The sequence below is a fragment of the Microchirus variegatus genome (assembly GCF_963457635.1).
Source record: "Microchirus variegatus genome assembly, chromosome: 6".
Lineage (NCBI taxonomy): Eukaryota > Metazoa > Chordata > Actinopteri > Pleuronectiformes > Soleidae > Microchirus > Microchirus variegatus.
Window position 1 is genome coordinate 17,902,634 of NC_139807.1, and position 25,062 is coordinate 17,927,695.

General features: G+C 42.5%; 1 protein-coding gene across 1 annotated transcript; it reads right to left on the minus strand.

Annotated features, from left to right (window-relative positions):
- Window positions 1-1,245: 1,245 nt before the first annotated feature.
- Window positions 1,246-24,686, minus strand: psd2 (pleckstrin and Sec7 domain containing 2; the record flags this gene model as incomplete). Its single annotated transcript, XM_083891523.1, has 14 exons — window positions 24,638-24,686; window positions 22,963-23,727; window positions 7,825-8,022; window positions 7,159-7,239; window positions 6,619-6,776; window positions 5,560-5,618; window positions 4,351-4,440; window positions 4,193-4,236; window positions 3,883-4,073; window positions 3,695-3,765; window positions 3,113-3,270; window positions 2,618-2,762; window positions 2,171-2,314; window positions 1,246-1,476 (listed from the first exon to the last, which is right to left on the minus strand). The coding sequence occupies exons 1-14, from the start codon at window positions 24,682-24,684 to the stop codon at window positions 1,246-1,248; spliced, it is 2,382 nt and encodes a 793-aa protein (XP_083747649.1). The 5' UTR covers window positions 24,685-24,686.
- Window positions 24,687-25,062: the final 376 nt, after the last annotated feature.

Genomic DNA, 25,062 nt, shown 5'->3' on the forward strand with positions numbered 1-25,062 from the left:
TGCTGTGTCAGTATTTGGAGTAGCGGCGGCTCAAAATTCACTGAAGCAGACGTGTGAAAAGCGAGACTTTTCTAACCCTCAACGGCACGTGTCGAGGTGCCCTTGAGTAAGGCACTCACCGTCCAGTTTCTCTGGTGGAGCAGCTTGGTCAACATTTGCGACCATTTTTCTCCACTTGGCAGCTAAGCTCCTTTAGGCTCGGGGAATATAATGTGTGTGTGCATGAATGGTTGTCATGAGAGGGAAACTGCAGGGGAAAGAAAAGAGCATGTCCGCTCTGTGTAAAACCTCCCACGGGTGAATAAAGGACAGTTCAATAAATAAATAAATATGCTGTACACGGCAGAGACGTGAGAGAGAAAGAGAGATATGTTTTTATGTCCATACACACCAGACTCCAGCCACATGTAGGTCCATACACACGAGCCTGTGAGTGTACATGAGTGTATAAACATGATGCTACAGTAGTACCATCTCCACCATGTCCAATAATCAAGACAGAGAAGACAAAGGCAAAGCAGTCCATGTCTTTTTGTTCTCTTTCTGGCCTGTAACCAATGAAACACCCAAAGACTCGTGACCAAAATCAAGTTTCAGCTTTTCAAAATAATACTGATGAAGGTTCAGATCACAGTTATGATCATTTTAATGTGCAATCATAAAAAAAAAAAAAAAAGTTCAAAGAACTGAGGCTTGTCCGAGTCCCTTCATCTTTAACTATTGCTCAAGCACACTAACTTATCACTGGGGTTGATACATTCTGAAAAGGACAGTGTTTAGAGCCATTTCTGTCTGCCAAACCTGTTTTTGTTGTAGTACCACATTGTTACCACTGGGTGTCATTAAGGGGGAATCACATATAAGCAGGAAGTAGGGCATTCAGGTGAAGTTGCACACATGTGGTGTTTGACCGTGTTGTTCTGTGCACATGGTGGACGTCTGTGTTGACGCTACTATCCTGTTCCTAACAACCTGATACGCTCACGGTAACGCGTGTTAAGTGTTTACATCCCGTCAAAGAGTTTCGCCGGCATGCAACAACATAGGGAGCTATGATAAGCTGCTATAGACAGTCACAGACATCTCTCCTGCTGCTGCACGCTCTCTATCAGTGAGCACAACAGGAGGAATAAATGAGCCCAAAACACAAAACACTGATAAAGTCCCCAGTGAAGAGTCAGAGGATTAAGCTACTTTGGCTCGGAGGGACATAGTGTCTGGTTCTCCTTCCTCCCCCCCCCCCCCTTAGCTCCTCTGTCCTGTGGTAGTGCATTCAGTGGCCCTCCCGTTCAGCCCACCGTGAGCCTGGCTGATGGACGGGGAGGACTGCGTCTTACGGAGGAGGCACTCGCGGCCGGCCAGGCCTCCCTCCATGATCAAGTTGCCCATCACACTTGCCTCAATCTTCTCAAGGTCGTCCGTCTCGGCGCGGATTTTAGCCTGAAGGAGGCTGATGTACGTCTCGTAGCGGGTCTTCTGCTCAGAGAGGTGGCGGGAGGAGAGGAAAACACATGTTTTAGGATGTACTTAAGACATAAGACCATGCTTTTTTGACACTGCAGCCAAATGACTTTCACATTCTACAATTTATACTAACCTTAAGAAAATACTGTATGTACAAATCCCCTTTCCAGAGACGTTAGGAAACAAATTCTGATATTTTCTTATTTCACAATTCAAAGGAAAGCTTTTTGTTGTTTTTAAACTATGTTATAGCCAATTTACAAATAGATGTCTGCATCACACAGAAAAGTTGGAGTAGAGGAAAGTTTACCACTGGGTCGCATCACCTTCTCTTTTTTAATACACTAAATTAACTTACACTCAATTAATAACACTTAAGTATCTGTTTGGGAATTAAAGATTATACTTGTAACAGCACTGTCCCGATTTTTTTCAGTCTTGCAAGCTTTTTTTTGAGTGCGTTTCAAGAGTCACTTTCTAATTTGTGTTTTGAAATGTGGTTGAAAAGCTTTCTTTGTACTTTTATCAAAGTAAGGTTCGTCAAAATTGAGCTTTCATTGCAATTTTGGAAGGTGTGCCAACTTTTCTGGAAATGGGGCTTGCACATACTGAATAATTATCAACACATAACAGCAGATACAGTAATGATTATATATATATGTATATATACACCATATACCAATTAAAAAAGCAGAGGAGTTTGTACCTCGTACGTCAGGTAGTGCTCTTTGAGCCTGTACTCCTCCCACTCGCGGCTTTTGTGGTCGACTGCGGGCGGGTTCTTGCGGTGCTCCTCCAGCTCCAGGCTCATCTGCTTTAGCTTGCTCTCGTGTCTCAGCAGCTGTTGCTCCTGCACCAATCACATCACAGAATTAACAAGAGACCCAACACAGCCAATCAGAAGTGAGCATACGCAAACAGAAGATGTTAAAATTAGCCATCCCTGCGTAGAGGTTTTAATGCAGGACGACTGTGCAATGTTCATTTAAATACGTCATAGTTCTCCAAAAGTCCAATCAGTAGCAACTACAAGCTCTTGGATAGGAGACAAACTTTTGGAGGATGAAAAATATTAATCGTAGTGAGGGACTGATTGTAGTATTTAACGTGTTTCTAAAATATAAAAAAAAACAGTGCGACTGCTGCTGGTTACCTGGCTCAGTTTGGTGGATGAAGATGGAAGGATGGGCCGGCAGAAGTTCTTCATGGAGCCGATGGCAGCGGGAAAGGCTGGAGCTGAGAACAGAGCTGCCACCAGGTTTATCCTGAAGATCCAAGACATCATCTCCTCCTCGCTCCTGAAGGGAGGAAAAGGAGAGAGAGGCAGAGGAGCAGGAGAGTTCAAGGTCAGGAAAAGTTTATTTCGTACACTTTAGATTCCCCACGTCCACAGGGATGCCTGTCAGTCAACTGAGCGAAAACAATGACAGCTTATCATCATAAATGACCTAGTATGTTGTCATCTGTCAAATTTAAATGCACACAAACAAAGTATGAATACAACAAGTTCAGACCTTCCCATTTAAGAGCATGCATGCTCCCTGGAAAAATAATGAAAACAGTTAATGTAAAGCCTTGTAAGAGTTTGTTTGTGATTAAAGGGAATATTCATTAATTTTTTGCAGCGTAATGACTCGGGTTTACTCACGAGGCATGCAGCAGAAAGACTCTCCAGTCTGACGTCTTGAGCTTCAGGACGTTGGCTCTCTTGCTGTAGTCGGTGGCGCGGGTGGCTAAAGCGTGATGGATCCGCACTGCGTTCTTCAGATCCACCTCCGAAATGTCCGTGTCGGGTTTGTACTCGTCCTAGGTAAGTAAGAGAAATTGGAGGAGGCATATGTTAGGTGACTGAAATATAACAACATTAGAGTACGAAGCAAACGTTCACTTTTATCCAGAATGTTATCAAATAACACAAGTAATGAAAATGTTACATGGTGTTGAATGTGTTCAGTGACAACTTCCCACTAGCAGGGGGAGACAAACACACACTACACTACAGCAGCCGTACTCTCTTTCTCCGTCACACACACACACACACACACACACACACACACACACACACACACACACACACACACACACACACACACACACACACACACACACACACACACACACACACACACACACAGCTGAGCAGCAAGCAGTATCCTCCACCACTGTCGCTGCGGTGGTGGTGGTGGATGAGTGTTTCTATGGTAACAGAGCAGAGGACGTGATGCGGTACCTTCTGGAGATACAAGATCATCCCCTTCAGAACTGCATAGAACTTCTTCCAACCACGTCGACCCCTCGGAGCTGTGAGAGAGCACAGAGTGGAGATTAAAAAAACAACTTTTCTTTATCGACATTACAATAACTTTACTGTAACTAAAGTCACAGTGCGCGTGTGCGTGTGCGTGTGCGTCAGCTCACTGCGTTTGCCGTCCATATCAGCATGGCTCTTGCGGGTCAGCACACCGTGTTTGTAGGTAACGGCATTCAAGAGAATGGGAATCGCGATGAAAGGGTTACTGCCGTCCGTTACCCTGGCAACACGTTTGCTCCCGCCCTCGCATTGCTCCTCCACCAGCTCCGACAAGCTCTTCCTCAGCTCCTCCTCCTCGCTGCAGACACACACACACCAACCAGTCGTTCAGACGAACCTGAGCAGCACATTATTCAAGGACACACACAACCCCTGAAAACTTGCCGATAACAAACACTTCTCCTTGCGCATACTCACACTGCCCATTCAAGCTTCTCGTTCTTGATCGAGTTGTACAGAACCTGCGCAGACAAGCCCATCATTAATGATGTGAAGAAAAAGTTTTTTTCTAAGAAAATAAAGATAAAAGAAACAGACGATGCACCACCTGTTTTCTCTCAGGAATAAATCTGTACCTTTAATAAGTCTTTGGGAAAGTCTTTGCCCTCGTTGAGGCCGTCGAGATTACTAATAAACTGCTGACAAGACATCTTTTTCCCGATGTTCTGGAGAAGAGAAGAAAACAAACAACAGAATTAAAATTAAATTTCCCTTTGCTTGTGCATCCAAAACAACACATCCTAAAGCAACTGATGATTTCGACTTATTGATCCAACCAGAATGCAGTTTTGCGAGCCTCCACTGGGTGGCACTGTCATGCTGCCGGAGCAAGGTTTACTAGCAGTGATGCTCTGTGAGGTTTCACCTCCAGTGGAGCAGAGTGTGTTTCAGCTTTAACAACTTTGCCTGTGCTTTAACCTCTAATTATGATGCATTATTAGAGGAGAGCACAGAGGTGCTTCTCTATTGTTGCCTCTTCTCGCATAAATTCACCTCTGCAACTAAATCTAACAATGGAAGTGGAACTAAAACTGGTTCGACTCATAACGGATGCATTAGAAAGGTGATTTTCTTACAAATCCAGTTTTTTTTTTCAATGTGGAGGCTGCAGGATATGGTATGCTTGTTATATCAATCATATCTTAATAACATAACATCATCTTCTTATCATATTCCAGTGTAACTAATTAATTAAAATGATTTTTAAAAGGCTTATCCATTATTATGCATCACTTAAGCGTATGTATTGTACTGAAGTTCAGTGTTAGTAATAATATATATTTATATATATACTTACCACCTGCAGGGACACACAGAGACCAGGGGGCCATATTTGGTTAGCAGGGGAAGGATGTGAAAAGGAGGAAAAGGAAATTATGGAGAAAGAGAGAAAGGATATTAGTTAGAGGAGGGACATTACTCTAGAAATATTACTAGCAAGAACACGGTGGCGTTGAGTCAAGGAAAAGCAAAAGAGCAGGACCCAGGATAATGAAGAGTGTTTTGTTGCCTGCACCACAGTGTGATCCAGTTTAAAAGTGAACAGATGAGACTATTTGAGGAGAGAAGAGACAGAAGCAGGTCAGAAAGTAGGCCACAGAGAGGAGAGGGAAAAGGAGAGAGGGAGAACGGTAGGAAGACACAGGGAGAAAACAGGGACTATATGGAAAAGAGCGTGTGAATGGAGACGTGTCGTTCCTGACAAAGGACTGTCTTTATACATTGTTGGAATAGAGGACAGGAAGTGCTGCTGCATCAGTAAGATAAAGAGCTCGAGTACATACATGTCCGTGTAGATCGGTGTTGAGCAACATGAGAGCACAGGTTAACGTGTGGGCTCCATCTGCAGCAAGACAATACACAAGGCTGAGGTCAGAAAAATGTCACTCTCTCACACACACACACTCACACTAACACACACGAAAATGCAATGTCACGCATTCCTCTCTGGTAACTACAGAGACAAATCACATCCGCAGAGCTGCAGATGCGGACGTTTGTCAGTGTTTGCACTTTACACATTCACATGTTTCATAAAAATTGGTTCATTGTTATTCACAATGGAGCTGCTTTCCGCACTGACAGGCTCTTAGATTCAAGAGAAGGTGACCCTACCACACACACACACACACACACACACACACACACACACACACACACACACACACAGGAGTGTGTCGCAGCTGGTCAAACCACTGGGCAGAAGTAGTAGACCTACACACCTTTTCCACAGGATAGTCTTTCAAATGTGTCTTTTGTTTTTGAATATTTTGTGCCTCCCTTTCGTTTAAATGAAGCAAAAATGTTAGTTTTGCTTTCACAATATTGCGCCCAAATTAGTGAGTCACCACTTTTGAGTAGATGTGGACATCAATTAAACGCTGAGGCCTGTGATCACTTCCCCAAAAATGTGTGCACGCATACATTTTTGTTTTGCCAGAAAAAGGTTCTATTATTATCCCTGGTCATGTGATGAGTTGCCTTCTTACACAAGGTACAAACCAAACTAGTGCAACCTGCGCTGCACATGTGCTGAGTCATTTGAATTTTTTAGGCGAGTCTGAAAAACTAATTGAGTTCATATCATGGTTTTCTATGTGTGGGACTTTCTGTGCTGAAAGCATTTCAGGAGTCTGGCTCTCCTGACGCTCAGTAAATGAACTCCCACATGAAGAGCGAAACATGAAAAAGCCATCTATGATGCTTCCACACACACACACACAGAACCAAACACTGATACTTGCACTTGTGGCATAGTAATGTTTGGTTAACGTGAATCAATACACTGTGCAGATCGACAATATTGATCTGAACACATTTGATGCGAGGTAATTTCCCGTTACCGTTGTCTTCCTCCTCCTCGACGTCGCCCTCGTGGCTCTGACCTTCAGAGGTGGTGAGCGTCTGGGGGTTGCAGTGGCAGAAGCGTCTGGAGAAGTGGACCAGCACCCGCTCTCTCTCCTGGGTCTCACCCATTAGTGGAAAGGCTTTCAAGAAGTTCCTGTCGCACATAAACAACAGCAACAACAACACAGTCATGTCAAGACTTTAACTCTACTGGCTGTAAAGAGGGTTTGTGAAAGATAACTTCTCACAGCTTTGTTTGAAGAGTGTATACTGCTGATAGAAATGACTTATTTTGTCTCTGTGCACAAGGTCTGGTGTCATATCCTATTTCTTCTTTGTTATCATTGTATATATATACGGTATATAATAATGCAATAGGGACAACTCTGCACTGAAGGCATCGACATGTCGACTGATCTACTCTAATTATAGTCAATACAGTGTCTTTATTAGCACACAGTTAATGCCTCGTGAGGAGGGAACGTGACGATCACTGATGTGGGTGTTCTGTGTGCGGAGTGCAGACTCTGCATTACCTCAGGGCTCGGTCTAGCGACAGGCCGGAGAAGTCAAAGAAATTCAGGTACTCTGAGGCCACCAACTGGCTGAACTCATTACTGCAGGAAAAAAAGAGAGAAAGAGAGCATCAGAGTCATATTAAGGACGGATGAATGTATTACATAAATCTTTTCATGCAACACTGCATTAGAGAACACCCTCCGCTTGACAATTTAAGCATTTTGTCCTCGTACATTAACTCTTAGAACTCGGATCTGTGCCACAGGTGCACAGTTGGTGAATTGAATAATACACAACTCCTTCTATGGACATCCTGGGGTGTGCATTTATAGGCGACATCTTTAGGCTTTAAAAAAAGGCTTTTTTTCATCTTCTTATGTGTTGCTGAGTGAAAGAAAAACTACAAAATAGACCGTTTTCCTTTTATTTTTGTTCATAAAAACAAGCCAAGTGAACCTTGAACTTCAGTACTTTTTGCTGAGGTGTTGCTGAAAATTACACATTGTTACAGCCTCTATATGTGTTTTAACATAAAAAAGAAGCCGAAATGCTCTGTGTTCCAAGGGTTAATCATTTTGCAATGGGATAACTTTGTGTCTCGTATGTTTCCTGCGTCTTATTTCCAGTGAGTTATTGGTCCATCAGCAGAAAGTTTGTCTTTCTCTGTGTGGGTGCATACTCACTTTTTTCCCAGGTGTCTGGCCACATCGCAGCGTTTGAAGCCCTCGAGGTGATAGAGGCGATTGGCCAGCCTCTTGGCGGCTTCGCAGTCGGCTCGGCAGCCGTTGGCCAAAGTGTCGGTGCTGCCGCGCTCCAAACGCTCCAGACTGCCCAAATCACACTCTTCTGAGTCCGACAGGACATCTGTGAGGTTGGCATCACTGGGGAGAACAACACACACACAGACACACACAGGTTAATGAACAGAACACATGTCTCCAGCAACACACCCACTCATTCTTAGACTACAGTGGACAAAGGAAACATCTGAGCATAATGACATCAACATATGTTCACATACAAAAAGTGTTTTGACCCACTTTCACTGTCACTTAATGTCCCACTTTAATGCAGTGGATCCTGAGGCTGAGTGTAATATTATAATACTGCCCCAGTCTCTCCTGAAAAGCTCCACTAATCTCTGACATCATTTGAATTTTAGTGATGGTATATCAAAAGTAACGGCTCTATCTGATCCCTCCAATCCCCAATTCCAGGTAATTGTTGGAAAAGTAAGCATATTTTCATATTTAAGGTCCCTGTAGTGGTGGTAAACAGGTAATGATGCATTTGCCCCGAGGCAAAAGTTTAATTTTGATCCGCAGTTACTGGCTATCACTTGTTGTCTGTCCCAGCTGTGAATGGGTGCGTCTGTGTGTGCGTCTGTGTGTGTGTGTGTGTGTGTGTGTGTGTGTGTGTGTGTGTGTGTGTGTGTGTGTGTGTGTGTGTGTGTGTGTGTGTGTGTGTGTGTGTGTGTGTGAAGCAGGGCATTCCTGCATAAGACTGAATGAACTCAGTTTTCCCTGTAGCATCAGCTAAGGCTGAGGAGGAAAAACATGAAATAATTTGTCAAATGTTTGAAGGCACAAGAATGAGCAGGCAGTTCTCTGTCAGCGTGAATGACAGATGTTCTTCTCCAACACTTCAGAGTCTGTTTATCAGCAAATTCATGTGTCACACTGAAATACAATAAATACACTGAATTATAATGATGGAAACAGCTTCAATTCAGGTTCCACTCCCTAATATGGCTCACACTAAGAATAAAAATACATTTCCCATCATGCATCTCATCGCTAACTTTGATTAGACCCTTAATACCTCCCCAAAAAAAGCCAACATACAATTTTTAAAAGTCCAATCCATGACCTATGTGTTTTTCTCCAACAACAAAAACAACTGAGAGTCACTGAAGGCATCAAACTGTAAAAACGGTTTAATCCTAATTGTTTAATTTCAAAATTGGTGAAAAGGCCGTCTGTGAGAGACACACTCTTCAACAGAAGAGAGATCAATGCACACTGGTATCAATTAGTGCCCTGCTTATTTATTTATGATGTACGGACATACTTTGATTAAGACACTGAGTTGCTGCACACTTGAGTCATTCAGAGCGGAGATAATTAGCTTTTTTTTGTTGACTTAAATCCACATGGATGAAGGTTTGTTCTTGATTGCAAGTGTAAATTCAATTGCTTTACTTTGTATTATATTTAATATATTAAGTATATTAATATTTCCATAGAGCTAGTAATCATTTGGTCAGAAAATGTTGATCAATGTTTGTCAAACCTGGAAATGAGGATGTTCTCAAATGTCTAGTTTTGTCCAAAAATGTGTTCAGTTTTAATGATTTCTTTGTTATATGGAGCAAAGAATCCAGAACATATTCACATTTAAGATGCTGAAAAACCTAATTCAAGAGTGTGGCCTTTTGTAAGACTCTATAGTTGGTGTTTAAATAGTTAATGAATGTCTTATTTCCTGTCAACTGGGGGGAACCCTGCACTTGATATAAAACACTTCCTAGATACGGAAATCAGTTGCAGATTCAAACAAAACAAAAACACAGCAAACTATTTCTGTTCCATTTCTAAGGAAAGTGCAAAATCATTCACTTTCATCAGTCAAAATCCACTTCCTCATTTGTCTTCTCTGGGAGCATCTGTGTCGCTCAGTCAGCGTCCTCGCCTGATGATTCAGATGGTCATTTTTTGCATAATCTCATGAACCCAATTGCATTATCCTCACAAATGTAATACATTACGCAGTGTTGTTGTAAGGGCTCGTGGGTTACCATGGACACAGCGGAAGCCAAGTGTCCTGTGCTACAAACGTAGGCTACCTCAAGGGTGTCTTTCATGAGCTAATATGACAGACAAAAAAAAGCTGCAAATAATCCCAAAAAACACACAAAACAACCTGTTTCAATCAGTAGTCAGATAATTTTCACATGCTCAATGGCTGACTATGTCCGACCTCCACACAGCTCAACTCTTCAAAGAACCCTGGCTGCCCTGCCCTTGGCAAGGTTACACTTTGCTGTGTGAGCTCATACATTATATTCTAAGAATGACTCCTCATCTGATGCATGACCCTGCAAAGCATTACCGCCCCCCCGCCCAACCACACAGTTCCCAGGGTCACACAAACTCCTTCACCTTATTGTGACAGAGCACAGCTGCTGAGAATGACAACGAGACTGAAGACACAGTCGAGTGAAAGCTGTTTGACTTCCAGTGTAGACCAGAGCTCATCCTCAGGGACAGGGTGGGGGGCATGGGCTGTATATCCGGAAGGAGTAAAACCACTGGTCCTGACTGTAAAGACGCCGCCAGCTAAGGTGGTTTTGGGGATCTGATTAAAACACACTTCCTGTAACGCTCTTTCAAGATGTTTTCGGGAGTCCCAAAACTGCTGCCTTCATGTGCACAGGAACGGCCCCTTGCAGCGTGATCCAGTGAGAAATTGGGAGATAATTTTCAGACACGAGTTCCAGAGTGCCTTTGCAGCAAGAAGACTCTGTTTGCAACCAGGTCCGAAAAAGGGCCTTTCTGCATGGAGTTTACATGTTCTCCATGTATGTATGTGGGTTTCCTCCCACAGTCCAAAAACATGCAAAATGGGGATTAGGTAAATTGGACACTCTAAATTGACAGAAGGTGTGAGAGTGTGAGAGTAAACGGTTGTTCGTGACCCTCATGTGGAGGATAAAGCAGGATAAGACAGGTGGATGGATGGAGTTTCCGAGTGGAGGCAACTTTTGACAATTCAAGATGGCAGAGAGTAAGACGAGTTTTGTCACAAATTATAAATAATTCCTTCATTGTTGATTGTGTACAAATGTTAATGTTTATCTACTTACACTTCATGTTTATGTTATAAAATGTTGTTACTGTTTGGTTTTAACACAAGAAGCAGTTATGGGTGGACCATGTGTCAGCCATTTTCCATTTCGCAAGCACTTGAAAAGGGGCTGAAAGATTCTGAGTAAATTTGATTTTTTTTTGACAGGAATTGCGATTGCGATATGATTTGCGATATCAGAGGGAATGGTCATCTTTACGTCATTATTGTAAAGATGATCACAGATCGTCACAGTAACCCATCATTTGGGTTGCTGTGTGATATTTGTGCAGATCTGTGAGAAACAAAGACATTCTCTTCAGTCCGCACAATAAGACGCTGCTGATCGAGACACTAATTCATCTAAAATGACTTTGACACACATTTTGGCTTCAACAAATATTGAGCCTCCTACATTTTTGAAAATTGCATTAGGCTTTATTACGATTTTGGATAACACTTGAACATAACGCACTTGTAGAGTGTGTGTGTGTGTGTGAAGTATCATCTTTCCGATAGAACCTGAAGGCATCATAAAACAAACAATTTACGACTTTCTTTAACTTTAAATCATGAGCAAAAATCTATATTTATATGATTTCTCTGACTATCTGACTGTGTGTTTGCAGTGAAGCAGCTTTTACTTTGTCTGACCGTATCACTTCAACAGACTGAGCGAGACCTCATAAATCATTCAAAGCTCAAATCAGTCCTGAGGCTCCATCATCAACACCCTCAGTAATAATGCAAACAAACACACACAAACACTCTCAAGCACATAAACACAAATTAAAAGTCGGAGAGAATCGAGGCTGGGCCTTTTGTGTAACCGAGGGCCAACCATTTGTCTATCCAGAGGCACTATTGTATATCCTCAGGCCACACTCTCTGTGACCAGCGTGTGTGTCAGCCATAGGGAGCATGACGGTGCATGCCAGTGACTCACATGCTAATCTTTTCGGCTCTTCACCACCCATTTCTACAAGGTGTGTCTGCACTGTGAGGTGTCTATGTGTATGTGTGTGGGGGGTGTTACTATAGTCTGGACAGGTAACCATCATTTACGGGATTAACTGGAAATTCTGGCGTTTCCTCTGTTTCCATACACACAACTCAGTAAATAAGGGAAGTGCAGTATTTATGTGACAACACTGGACTGAGCATGAAAACATTAACATTAAAAATAAGACAAATTCATGGACAGAAACAGCTTAAATGTACAGTTCAACTGTTCCTTTCCTTGACTGGTGAACAGAAGCATAACTAGCAGAATTTCTCTCATTCGTCTGTATTTGTTTTGTTATGTTTTTTTAAGAAGTGACACAGTGATGGGACATCAGAACAAACTGTTCATATTGTCTACAAATAACACAAAACAATAAAAGCTTAGTGCATTTGGGCACTTTTAAAAAAATATATATATATATATATACATTTTAGTCACATAACAGATAATTATTCTGATGGTCATTATAACCAAGGTACATTTTGGACTGTTGTACTGTTTACCCTTTGAGCTCCGGGAATTTGTTACGACCATCAGTTCATTAACCCCAAAGAATAAAATCAATTAAAGGTGCATTATGTAATAAATCTAAAGCAACTGGCCATAAAATCCTCCTAATATGTCACAGAGACTCAGGAATAATGTTCATATAACAAACTGAACTCACCAACAACAACAGTACAGAAAAAATATTTGCATTAAAAAAAATATTTTGCAGATTGCAAATGCCGAGCAACCACGGGTTGCCAGTTACGTCAGAAAACGAAACCTAAAAGACCTCGGTATTTTGAATTTGAATGTAGTAACTGTTTTTGGTCACATTCTTACATATGGCACCTTTAACTTTAAAAATAATTATGGTTAGTTACAGTTAATTTAGTACAGGTAGTGATGACTGACTAGTGAAATAAATAAGTATGCCATTCCTATAACTCATTATATACAGTTTTTTGTCCTGTAAGAGAAAAATATCTAGATTTATGGACAAATCAAACACTGTCTAACTCATGTTTACCCAGACTTTAGTGTGATAAAGTCCCCACAGGTATAGAAGGACCACCGTGATTTGTTCACCAGGGTAAAGTTGCAGCTTCCTCACTATTTCCATGTTGCCACGCAGCATAACATTACTGTTCCCACCCATTCAGAGGCAAAAAACCCTCCACAGCAGCTCTGCTCCACGGAACAAATAACCGCACACTTACAGGAGATGCAGCAAAAAGTCGAAGTGAGCATCATATTCCTCTTTCCACATCGTCGCTCAGGTCTGGGAAAAGCAGCGGTGAAAGGCGCGCTTCTCTCCCAGCGCCTCATCATCCAGCAGCCGCTACAATCTGCATCGTCCCCGGCTCGTTTACTCCACCTCGACCCCAATCTGATTACTTCAAAGCGGAAGTCTGATCATCATATAATTACAGTGTAAACGGGAAGGTCGCGTTATTTCTCCACCTCAGTGTCAACACACACACACACACAGAGTTTTTTCCTCAAAGTTTGACTAGAAGCTCAGAGGAGAGAGAGCGGATGTGAAGGGCGGAGCCTGCGACTTTTCCTGATGAATTACACTGCTGCTGCTGCTGCTGCTGCTCCACAATGGCCCCGACTTCCTCTGCTTTAAAGCGATAGTTGGGGGCTTGTGCGAGGCTACGTTCACATTAGCAGACAAGATTGTACAATTCCGATTTAATACAGATCAGATTGGACAAGTCACATTCATAAACCCCAAGTGACTTACAGGTCAATGGTGACAATGTTTAAGTGCATGTGTGTGCACAGAAAGCCATATGGAAAAGCCATTTTCACTCCTGTCACATGGCCACATATCAGGCATATATATGATCCAGGACCACATTCTGAATTGACGATTGGATTTCTGTGTCCACAGATCCCTGGAGTCGCCTCCATCCATCCATCAATCCATCGTCTACAACTTTATCCTCCCTGGTCTCTCTCTTCTCTCTCTACCTCACCTCCCTCTTGTCCTTTCTCTCCCCTTGACACTAATTCATCTAACATGATATTTGACACACAAATTGGCTTTAACAAACGCCTCCTGCCATTTGAAAACTGCAGTAGGCTGAATTGAGATTTCGATATCATTTCGATGAATTGTTCAGCCTTACAGTTGAAAGTAACACACTCGTAGTACAGTTTCTTTAACTTTCACACAGAGGCAAAAATCTATATGTCTGACATTTATTGTGATAATTATTCATAGCGATGTGTTTGCAGTGAAACTGCTTTTACTTTGTCTGACTGTATCAATTCAACAGACTGAGTGAGACCTCCACTTGAGACCTGCTGGTCTTTCTCTTCCAACTCTTCTATTTTTCTCTCTCCACTGATGCCTGGCCGGCATAGATTTTATAAGGTGAGCTCTTTGTCGACACTGTCCCATGACACACATGCACATGACATATTTGTGCATAGGACACTGCATTGTCTTCCAATTACATTAACAGCTTCACCAAAAACTCTATCCATAACCTAAACCATAATGCCAAATTCACATCTAACCCCTGACAATACCTGGGCCTCAGACCAGGTTTTGGCCCACATGACGTCTACTGGACCTGAAAAAGCAACAAAGCTCCTAAAGAAGAAGCTAAAATGCAAACACGCTGACTCACAGAGGGATACTTTTAATTCAACAACTAAATCCCTCCTTCCTCTTTCTAACAAGATGGAAAGCAGAAGAAGACAAAGAACAGAGGACATATATAAACAGCTCTTGGGTCACAAGTGTAATACTTGGTGGTGGTAAATGAAAATAAAGATCATGTTTGATTAGTATTAACAGACCTGTGATGATGTCCTTACTGTAACCTACTACTGAAGCCTTGTTTTTACAGATTTTCAGTCAGCAATGGGACTGGAATTGGCTTTTTTTTTATTTGCACCAATAATTCTCTGCTGAGAAAAACTGGTCAAACATCTGTGTTTTTGAGCAGCTTAGTGCCATGACTCATGGACAACCTTTATCATGAACACACAAAGCACAGCATAATTTATAAACCTGCTCATAAACAGATGTGATCTTGTCTCAGCAGCCAACACAAGGGAAAAACTGACTTAGCCGCTGTAGTTACCTGGAAGAGGAGACACACACAGGGCGAGATACGGACGGTTTTTGCAGGATATTAAAATAAAAGCCTTACTTTTATCATTCTCTGTCAGTCATATAGGTGTAAAGTATAGGTGCAATAATCAAAAGGGCTGAACAAATGATTGTTTTAAAATTGAAATCACAATTTTAAACAATGCTAGTAGCAAAAATGTCACAACTGTCACTATTCTGTATTTTTGATTGCTCTGTGCCAATTAAAAATGTAATTCATACTTTAGATGTTGGACGCAATTCATAAATGGTTAATATTCTGATGGTGTGTCATGGGGCATTGCTCCATCAAGTTTTACACGTCTAAAGGAGGATTTCCACTAGGTGCGTTACGGTTTTGCTTCGTCCTCTGCCCGGCAGTGTGTGTTTTATTTTGAAAGGAGGGCGGAAGTGTTTTACTTTGATTGTGTGTCAGATTTGTTGTCTGGTGCGATCTGCTCTGTTGAGCTTGGCGCAACTCAGCAGCGACAAACGTCAAAAATAGAACTGCAACCTATCGAAAGCGCTGCGGCACGGTGAGCTGCTTCTGGGACGCTGCTGAGACGCGCAAAGACGACCGAGCCACTGACGTGCCGCGGCTGTAACGTGCCCAGTGGAAATCCGCAGTGAATATTGAAATGGTTAGAAATAAATGTTGCAGATAAAATCACAAAAGAATACACTGACCCAAATCATTCAGGTCCGATATTAAACATCCAGCATAGCAAGATGTCAGGAAACAATGTAAATATATAGTTTAGTGTTAATGTCTTGTTATCAGGCTTCTGTTTTGGCAGCTGTCCATTAGAGACACTGGAGTCGTATATGAATATGCTGTATATTACAAATGCAACCATTATTATTTTATCATGTTCTATTTCATCTTCAATTGTGTCTGTTAATTCTTCTTTTACCCCATTTCACTTCCTGTTCTGACTGTTACTGTTTAAATGAATAATAACACATATCAGTTTGGATGGTTGTGTGTGGGGGGGGGGGTAATAGGTTGTTTTTCCTTCATTATTATATTTTCATCCTGTGAAGCACATTGAGCTGCATTGTCATGTATGAAAGCGCTATAAACTAGTCTCATTTATTGATTGCTTGAAATTAGGTTGTTTACCATGTTCCCAAGATGAGCAAATTCAAACACTCACCCCATCATATTTATATGACCTTGAGCACAGCAATAGATACAACAAGTAATAATGAAAAGCATGGCAGTGATAGTAAAAGCATGTTTAAGGCAGTTCAAACGTCCAACTACAGACAATTCTCTGGATTTACTTCCAAAAAGAAGATTGTTGTTTGGGCTGAAGAGGCTTAAAGGGTTATAAACATGGACAAAACACATGTGCAACCCCAATTTATCTTGTTTTGGTGTGACGTGCTGGTCCATTCAGCGCCGTTTCACTGTCATTTCCAAATCTATTATGTTTACTTTGTTAATATTGGTGACACGCGCACACACACACACACACACACACACACACACACACACACACACACACACACACACACACACACACACAGGAGTGAGACATAACAAAATAAAACCACCTACTCAACATCAGACAGTGAACAATGACCTCTTTGAGCAAGGGTGAGACCAATATTGCGTTCAGGTGTGGGACTGCATTTGATGGAACACGAAAACAAACAACTTCATCTGACAAGGTGGATTCAGACAGGCGGAACACGTAGCAACAAATAAGAAATGTGACACAAATGCTGTACAGAGTGTGTCTCTGCATGTGTGTGTTGACAGACGCCTCAGAGGAGCGAAGCCTGTGGTCAGAGGAGCCGCATTCAACAACAGCGTTGGTGGAACACAGTGCATGGGATGTGTCATAAAGCACTGAGTCGAGCTATAAATAATACACAGGGATAAATCTGTCCATGCTGAAATGATTCAGCTACTGTTTGTGTGTCTGTGGTGAGGGCGAAACAAAAAAGGTGTGTGTGTGTGTGTGTGTGTGTGTGTGTGTGTGTGTGTGTGTGTGTGTGTGTGTGCTTCTGCTTGTGTTGCATGTGTGTGTGATTATGAGTGTGTGTGTCCATATCGCTGCTTGAGTGAGAGCCAGGAGAGGATAATCTGCAGGATGTTTCAGCAGCGTTATAGAACCACGCTGAGGGTTTTATTCCCACAGTGACATCCTGAAAGAGTGTGTTCAAGACACACACACACACACACAGACACACACAGACACACACAGAGACCAACAGAAAACAGTGTCTCTCACAGTGTGAGAGCTGGATATGAAGACCTCCAAGTATCCGTGTCATTGAGTAAGCATTAGGAAGCACGAGCATCATCTCTGCACTGTTTTGTTTACACATGCATGCTGCTGGTCCATGTGTGTGTGAGCGCTTCTGCACTCGACACAGTGTATATGAAAGAGATTAGTGCACACACACACAGAGGAGCTGCTTCTCTGATATGGAAAAAAACTGCCTCTGCCTTTTATCAGCTGGGCTTAGATGTGGTGCGCTTAGAAGCCATGGGGAGGACCATACACACACACACACACACACACACACAGCATGTCATGTTCACCCCTGCACATATACCACACATAAAGAAACACATGTGCAGCCATATATACTGCACACACATATATGAATAAAAGGCAGCCATAATTGTGCAAATATCCTAAGTATACTGTGACTGTTGATTCTGTTTGTGCTTCGATATGTACGATAGTCACATTAGTGTCGGTGTGCTTTCTTAACTCATAATGCATTTCTGAGTGTGTGAATGTGTGAGCCTCAACTAGCTGACTATAAACAGACAGACAGGGTTGAGACCACTTGTTTGTGTCCAATACTGATCAACTTTGACCATCTGAAATCAGGCTCTTTACAAAATTACACCGATCTATTTTGCTTTCATCTTAAAACAAGGCAATCAGAGATGGCAGACTTCACCCCATTCACACAACAAGCCTCTGTCGGCCTCTGTTGGTCATATTAGGAAGTGCCTCTTAAAAGAATCGCAATGGAGAATCGTTAGGAACCGGAATCGAAACAAGGAATCGGAATCATTCCAATTCAAACGATGCCCAACCCTACACTCTTAGAAATAAAAGTGCTAATTAGAACCATATAAGGTTCTTCAGCTTGTCCTCATAGGAGAACCCTTTTTATAAAGGTTCCAATTGGAACCGTTTTGGAGGGTTCCACCAAGAACCCTTTTAAAACCCTTTATTCAGGAAAGGGGTTTTAAAGGGTTCTCTGGATCAAAATGGTTCCTACTGGAACCATTAGAGTTACCAAGAACCCTTAAAACCCTTTGGTTTTTCAGAAGCAAATGATTCCAAGTAGAACCTCAACTCTTGTAGAAGGACCCTTTTTGGAACCCTTATTTCTAAGAGTGTACTCACAAGCATCTCTTATTAACATTCTCTCATAACAGCCTGTGCTTAAGGAACAATTTACGTGATATACAAACCGATATCCGATCCAGTGAGTTTGACCTGTATCAGACCCATGTCAAAACTGAATATCATATTAGCTGATCCCTAACAGACAGAAACAAAGTGTGTTCGCAGCAGTTTTAGCAGCTTTGTTCAACTTTAACCTTGGTATCAGTCCCACAGGGAACAGAGGGAGTGTGAGTTTGAGACTGATGGCCTAATTAACATAATGAACATGTTACTGACAGTCTAATCTGCCAACACACTGATGAACTACAGCCTGAATCACCTGAGAACTAAAATGGTGGATTGCTGAATAAGAGCCTCACACTACAGCACCACCGACTATTAGAGTGAAAACCTTCACCTCTTATTCCCTCGTGTTACATGTCATGTCTGCAAAACATCCCCGTGACCAGCTGCCTACACTTCACATCCCTTATAGCACTGATGTCAGAATAATCAGCAGGAAGAGCATCTACAGGAAGAAGAAGTTGGCTGAGGTAATATTACAAACTCCCCACACCCAGTGCCATCATCACAGCTCTGAGGGTTATTAAAGTTGCAGCCTGAATTTGTGCATTCGCTGGGGATGTAAGAACACATTAAAGCAACGTCTGCAAGACATCAAATTCTGTCTGGATATTTGAGTTTGATGGAACTCTGCTCGCCATGTTTGTTTAAAAACACAGTGAGAGCATAAGGCAGACTCAAGGTGTAAAGATGACAGTGTTGGTCTGCTGCTCCTCCAGTTTGGGCCAGACTGAAATATAAGTTAAAGGAAACTTAATTAATCCCCATGTGAAATTCGTACTCTGCATTTTACCCAACTTTCCTAAAACTAGGAGTAGTGGTGCAGCCATGAAGCAGCACCGAGGGACCAGCTGACAAGAGCATTATTACCCTGATACATGTGTTGATGGTCGGAGGAAACTGGACCATCCAGAGAATATCTAAACATTTTTGGATAGATTCAGTTTTGTTGTCACATACACGTCAGAAAGAACTGTCATAACGTCCATGAGTTACAACCTTTTCAGATTAAAAAAAGAAAAGCTTATTTTTAAGGGAAAAAAACAACCTAACCCATAAACTAAATAAATGCCAATAAATGTCAGTCTGCCAAGCTGACAAGTGACTAACTTGCCATTTTTAAATGTGTTGATCTGCAGCTGCTCTGCCCTGCAGTGAAAAAGACGAGTTGTCCATGACGCGGCGGTGCCAAAATGTCTCACTGTGACACTTCTGTGGCGACCCACAGGCAAGAATGGAGGACGGTGGAGGAGAGAAATGAGCGATAAGAGGCAGCAGCAGCACGACAGCAGCCAAGCAGGGGAAATGGAAAAGAAGGTGATGCTAAAAAGAAAGGAGGGAGGGCGGGGGGGGGGGGGGGCAACAGGAGATGAGATAGAGTGAGATGAGCCAGATAAAAGTGGAGGAGCGAGTGGAGGCAGGAGGTGAGACGGAGCAAACAAAGGGATGAAGGGACAGAGTGAAGGAAAGAGAAAAACGCAAGGAAAAGCACGAACAGACTAACATGGATGAGATAATGTACTTTGTGTAGTAAGTAGACATTACGTTGAAAAACAGCACAGTGGGCAGCTTTTATTGCTTTTATGAATAATTGCACTTTGACACCTCCGTTTCACAGATGCAATAGATCACTAACAGCTTCTGAGGTTTGGATGAAATGCAATTTAACTGCCTGTTTGTCTTTGCACTATTAGCTGGCTTCTCCGGGGTCCTTTGAATAAGAAAGAATAATCCAGTTATGCTGAGCTTTTGAGTAACAGAAGATATAGGTGGGGGGGGGGGGGGCACATGCCCCATGCTTCAGCTGTGATTGACGTGTTCTAGTAAAAAGTAAAGCTTCTCACTTCTGCCTTTTTCTTTTTCTTTTTTAAATCCTCAAAGATGTTTAATGGATAAATTGGACATTTCAAGTGTCTTCAACACAGACTATCACTTTAAGAAGCACCAGCAGATGTATCCACTCAAGATATTTGAGTGCTCAAAAGCCTGGCTGGTATCGAGTAATGATCACTTACTTACACACACACACACACGTTTGTGCAGCATTCATAATGAGGACACTCATAGACATAATGCATTCCCTAGCTCCTTATGCTAGCATGACACATCACAAGTAAATGCCTAATCCTAACCCTTACCCTGACACTAATCCTTAACCCTCAAAAATCCAAAATGTCCTCACTTTCCCTATGCTTCATAAGTATTTTGGTCCTCACAAAGATTTCCATACAAGAACACACACACACACACATTCGAACACATTCACTCTAAGGCCTTTCTGGGCAGAGGAAAGCCGAAGACGATGATGTCATGACATAAACAATAGCTCATTCAGCTTGGCGATGGTGGTCAGGAAACAAGACCGTGCTTAAAGGACAACATCTGTAGCCTGAGGCGAGAAAAATAGGAGCAGGGGGAGCAGACGTACAAAAAAAAAACTCCAAAAAAAAACCCTCCGTTCAGCTCATAACTCTGACTGAGCTTTGGAAGCACCAGGAGAGTCTAAGAACAAATCCCAGCGGTTAACTGAACAGATCATGTTGGAGGTCTGTGCATCTATTTGACATTCCAGTCGTTGTGTAACTGTAGAAACTGTGCAGGGGGTTAGCGTTAGCGGAGCGCCACATGGATTTCACACGGATGCAGTTCAGGCTTCATGGCGTTCTCCCTGCAACCACGTTCAACTCCAGTGGCTCAGCACTGTCTTCTTTTGTCTCCTTGGTGCTATTAAGGTAATTAGATGTAGGAAAGTAGTGTCAGCTGTTGCCATACTCCCAGAATTCCTTGGGGTCCCAGCACATGACAAATAGAGTGAATGAGTTAGCGATGGCAGCGTCGTAAAATAAAATCTCACCGTCGTAAATGTCAGCTGGTTATCTGAGACTAAGCAGACGACACGTTTGTTATGTGAGACGTTATATTGACACCTATATATGCCTGGATACATTTTAAATAATATGAAATCAATACGTCCTACAGTTTGTGTGTGTGTGTACATTCAAGGATAAACCTCCTGCAATTCAGCACAGCACTGACTTTATCTCTCCCTACTGTGCATGTATGCTTTAATTAAATGGGCGAAGCAAGCGGGACAATGTGCAGCACTGACTCGCTGAGTTTATCAGACTCACGACTATAAAGACAAACATTGGAAGGAGTTGTTTATATATATATATATATATGTATACATATACAACAGTTGAACTTAAACAATCCCGCTGACTCCATTAAAATGTAAACAGCCTGCTGTTTGCTTGTTGCTGTTCAAGTGTGTTGGGCAAATGTAATGTTCATGCTGAGTTATCCAGCTGTGCTTCTTTTTCCACATGACAGATTTTTTTTGGAATGTCAAGAGCTTAGATTTGTTTTTGTTTTTTTAATCCATAATGTAATTTTTTTTATCTTCACAGCATATTTAGACAAGCAAGTTAATTTTGAAGAGCCAGATTACCACATTAAACCACCCCACTATGAACTCACAGCTGGTGCTCACGCCACCTGCTGGTTAAACCAAGGTCACACCATAGCGTAGTTGACCTGGTAGCAGCAGGACACAATGCAGTCTGTTAACTCCACATTCATTTAAAGTAATTATAAAATCAAACATGCTGTAGGCATTTAAAAAAAAACAACATGCTACTGACACTGTTGAGTTTTGAGAAATGTACGTCGTTCAGAGTGTGAATGAAAAAGATGAGTATTTCTAATCTGAAAACAAAAGTGAGTATGATTTCCCGCCCACGACACTGAACAGGAAACGTGATAGAAGTTTCATTATATTAAAAATATCCCAAGGTGCAATAACGGTAAGAGACAATTAAATCACAATTTCATCATACCATGTAATTTTCACTCTAAGTGAGACTCCTATTAGTTTCTTCTGAACACATCTAAGATCAGAGGATGTTCTTTTGATCCCTGTAGGCTCTAGTTGGAAAATGACTGCCATTTTTAACACCAACCATTTTCCTTCACGATTTAGGGTAACGTGAAAAAGGTCACAGTAAGAATCCACACCAATGAATCCAAGCAAACCCATGAAAGTATCTTAACTTCGTCTGTGGACCAGGATTGTGCTAAACTTACATGCTGCAGGTGAACTTCTCTCACCTCACCCTTCCCTCCCAAGTGTGTTGGAAAATGAAACCTTCAGTTAGGTTAGGTGTACAAAACAAAGTGGGTCCAAAATTGCAGCTGCCTAGGCTTATAAATATAAAAGTCTCATTATGGGCTAATGGAAAACAACACTTCATACAATCAGGTGATTGTACACATAAAAACATTATTTTAATTTCGGATAAATGGGGAGGGGAAATAGTCCTCCCCCCCATTTATCCAAAATTAAAATAATGTTGCCTCAATTTTACACACTGGACCTTTATGGGTGTAAAAAAAAATACTTTTTACAATGTTTCTGTCTTACCTGACAGAGTTGACCATGGCTCCACAGCTGTCCATGGCTTCCTGAGAGTCTGCATGGTATCCGTTAGGGATGGCCCAGCGTCCAGGCTGGCTCAGTACAAACTCTGACCTGCTCCCTGGTATGGTGGTCCTCAGTGGGCTTCCTCCTCCTCCTCCTCCAGCCATGGCTCCAGCTCCAGGGACCTTGCTCTCCCCTGTGTAGAGATCAGCACCTGGGGCGTCTGGTCCAGCCTCGGCCCCTTCTTGCTCCTGAACAGTTTCCAGCTCCAGCTCCAAAGGTTCCGGACCCTGTAGCAGTGCCCTCTGTTGGATGAGCGGCGTCAGCGGCGCCTCAAAGCTGACGCAACTGTCCGTCTCATCTGTGAGTGAAAGCACATCCAGAGAGTCCAGGCTGCTGTAGCAGGTCCCGCCTCTCAGCAGGGCAGACTCTACGATGCGCTCGAATGTGGAGCTGAAGCCATCTTTGTTGTCCACCTTGCTTCTCTCCCTCTCCTCTTCTTCCTCCTCCTCTTCGTCCTGAACATCAACCTGCTCAACAATCTGTTCAAACACTGAGCTGAAGCTGTCCTGGTTTTCTCTTCCCTCTCCCTCTTTCTGCTCCTCTTCCTCCTCTTCGTCCTCCACCTCTGTGTCAGCTTGTTCTACATTCATCTCAAAGTTGGAGCTGAAAGCGTCCAGGTGTGCATGAGTAGCTCCTCCGTCGCCTCCCTCGTCTTCCTCGACAGCGTCATCCTCGTCGCCATTCTCACCTATGCCATTTGCCAGTCTGCATCAACAGGAAGCAGAGGAAAGTGTGAAATTATATTTAGCTTATGACTTAAACATACGGCAGTCACTTTTGTTGAGGGCGGTGCACATTATAAAGAAGATATTCACTGCTCAAAGGATTTTTATTCAGTATTGTGTGGACAATGGGCAGATATTTCAGGTTGGATGGCCACAGTGACAAGTGAAGCAAGAGGGAAAATGAAAAAGCACAGTCCAATTTGCAACTCTGAATAGATGGAAGCTTTTGTCCCCTCTAGCGTTTCATCCCCTTTAATTTAAAAGAATATGAATGTACTGAAGCGATGTGGGTTATTTGCTGCTGATGGACTAGAATAACCCATCAAATGAGTTGCATCAAAAGCGTGTAAATCTATAACAATTACTGCATATTAGGGTATGTTTCTGTGTGTATGTGTGAAAAGAACTGCATATCCATACACGTGTACAGTACATCACACACACAAACTTTTTACAGTGGTTAGAAAATTGATTGGGTCGTCCAGCTCCTCAGAAATGAGATGATGTTTGTTTTCCATTCGTTTGAGGCTTTTTTTTTTTTTTTTTTGCCTTTTCATTTTGTAAAATGCTGGTAAAGCACATTAGACTAATTATGTACTGGAGAACCACACAATGCAACGCCATTAAAAGTATTCAGTTTGGAGAAACCAGTGGAAAAACATAAACACAGTCTGCCCACACACAAATTAAGTCCTATGTTATTAAAAAAAGAGTGAGCCTTGAGAAGGTCGTGACTACAGTTATGTGGTGATTGCACTCTATTGATCAAACTAAAGGCTCGTGTGATAGTCACATGTGTAATTATGGTAAACAGTTTTAACTTCAGATCACATTTGACACCTTAAGATTTTCACACCCTGACAGTGATGGAGTAAGGATGATGTACTAACCGCCCATCTTGTTGAGGGTGTGTTATCTCCTCTGTAGACTGTAGCATCCCCTGGTTTTCTTTCCCCTCCTCTTCCTCTTTCATCTCCACATGTGTTGCTGCCTCCTCCACCTCTGGATTCATGCATCCTTCCCCTCTTGTGCCATCACTCTCTCCCTTCACCTCTTCGTCTGCCTGTTGAGCTTCATCTCCATCGCCTCCTACCCTCTCCTTTTTCATCTCAAGCTCTCCTCCCGTTGCGCTCCCCTCTCCATCCCCACGCGTCTCCTCATCTCCCTCTCCGATCTCGTCTCGTCGTTTCCCCTCCTCTGTGTCGTCCTTCACTGCGACCCCCAGCTTGTAGTGGTGGGTCTCTGTAGGTGAGTCGCTGGTGGCAGTGGTGGATGTACTGGCCTCCGCTTGGTTCTCTGGTGGGGTGGGAGAGGG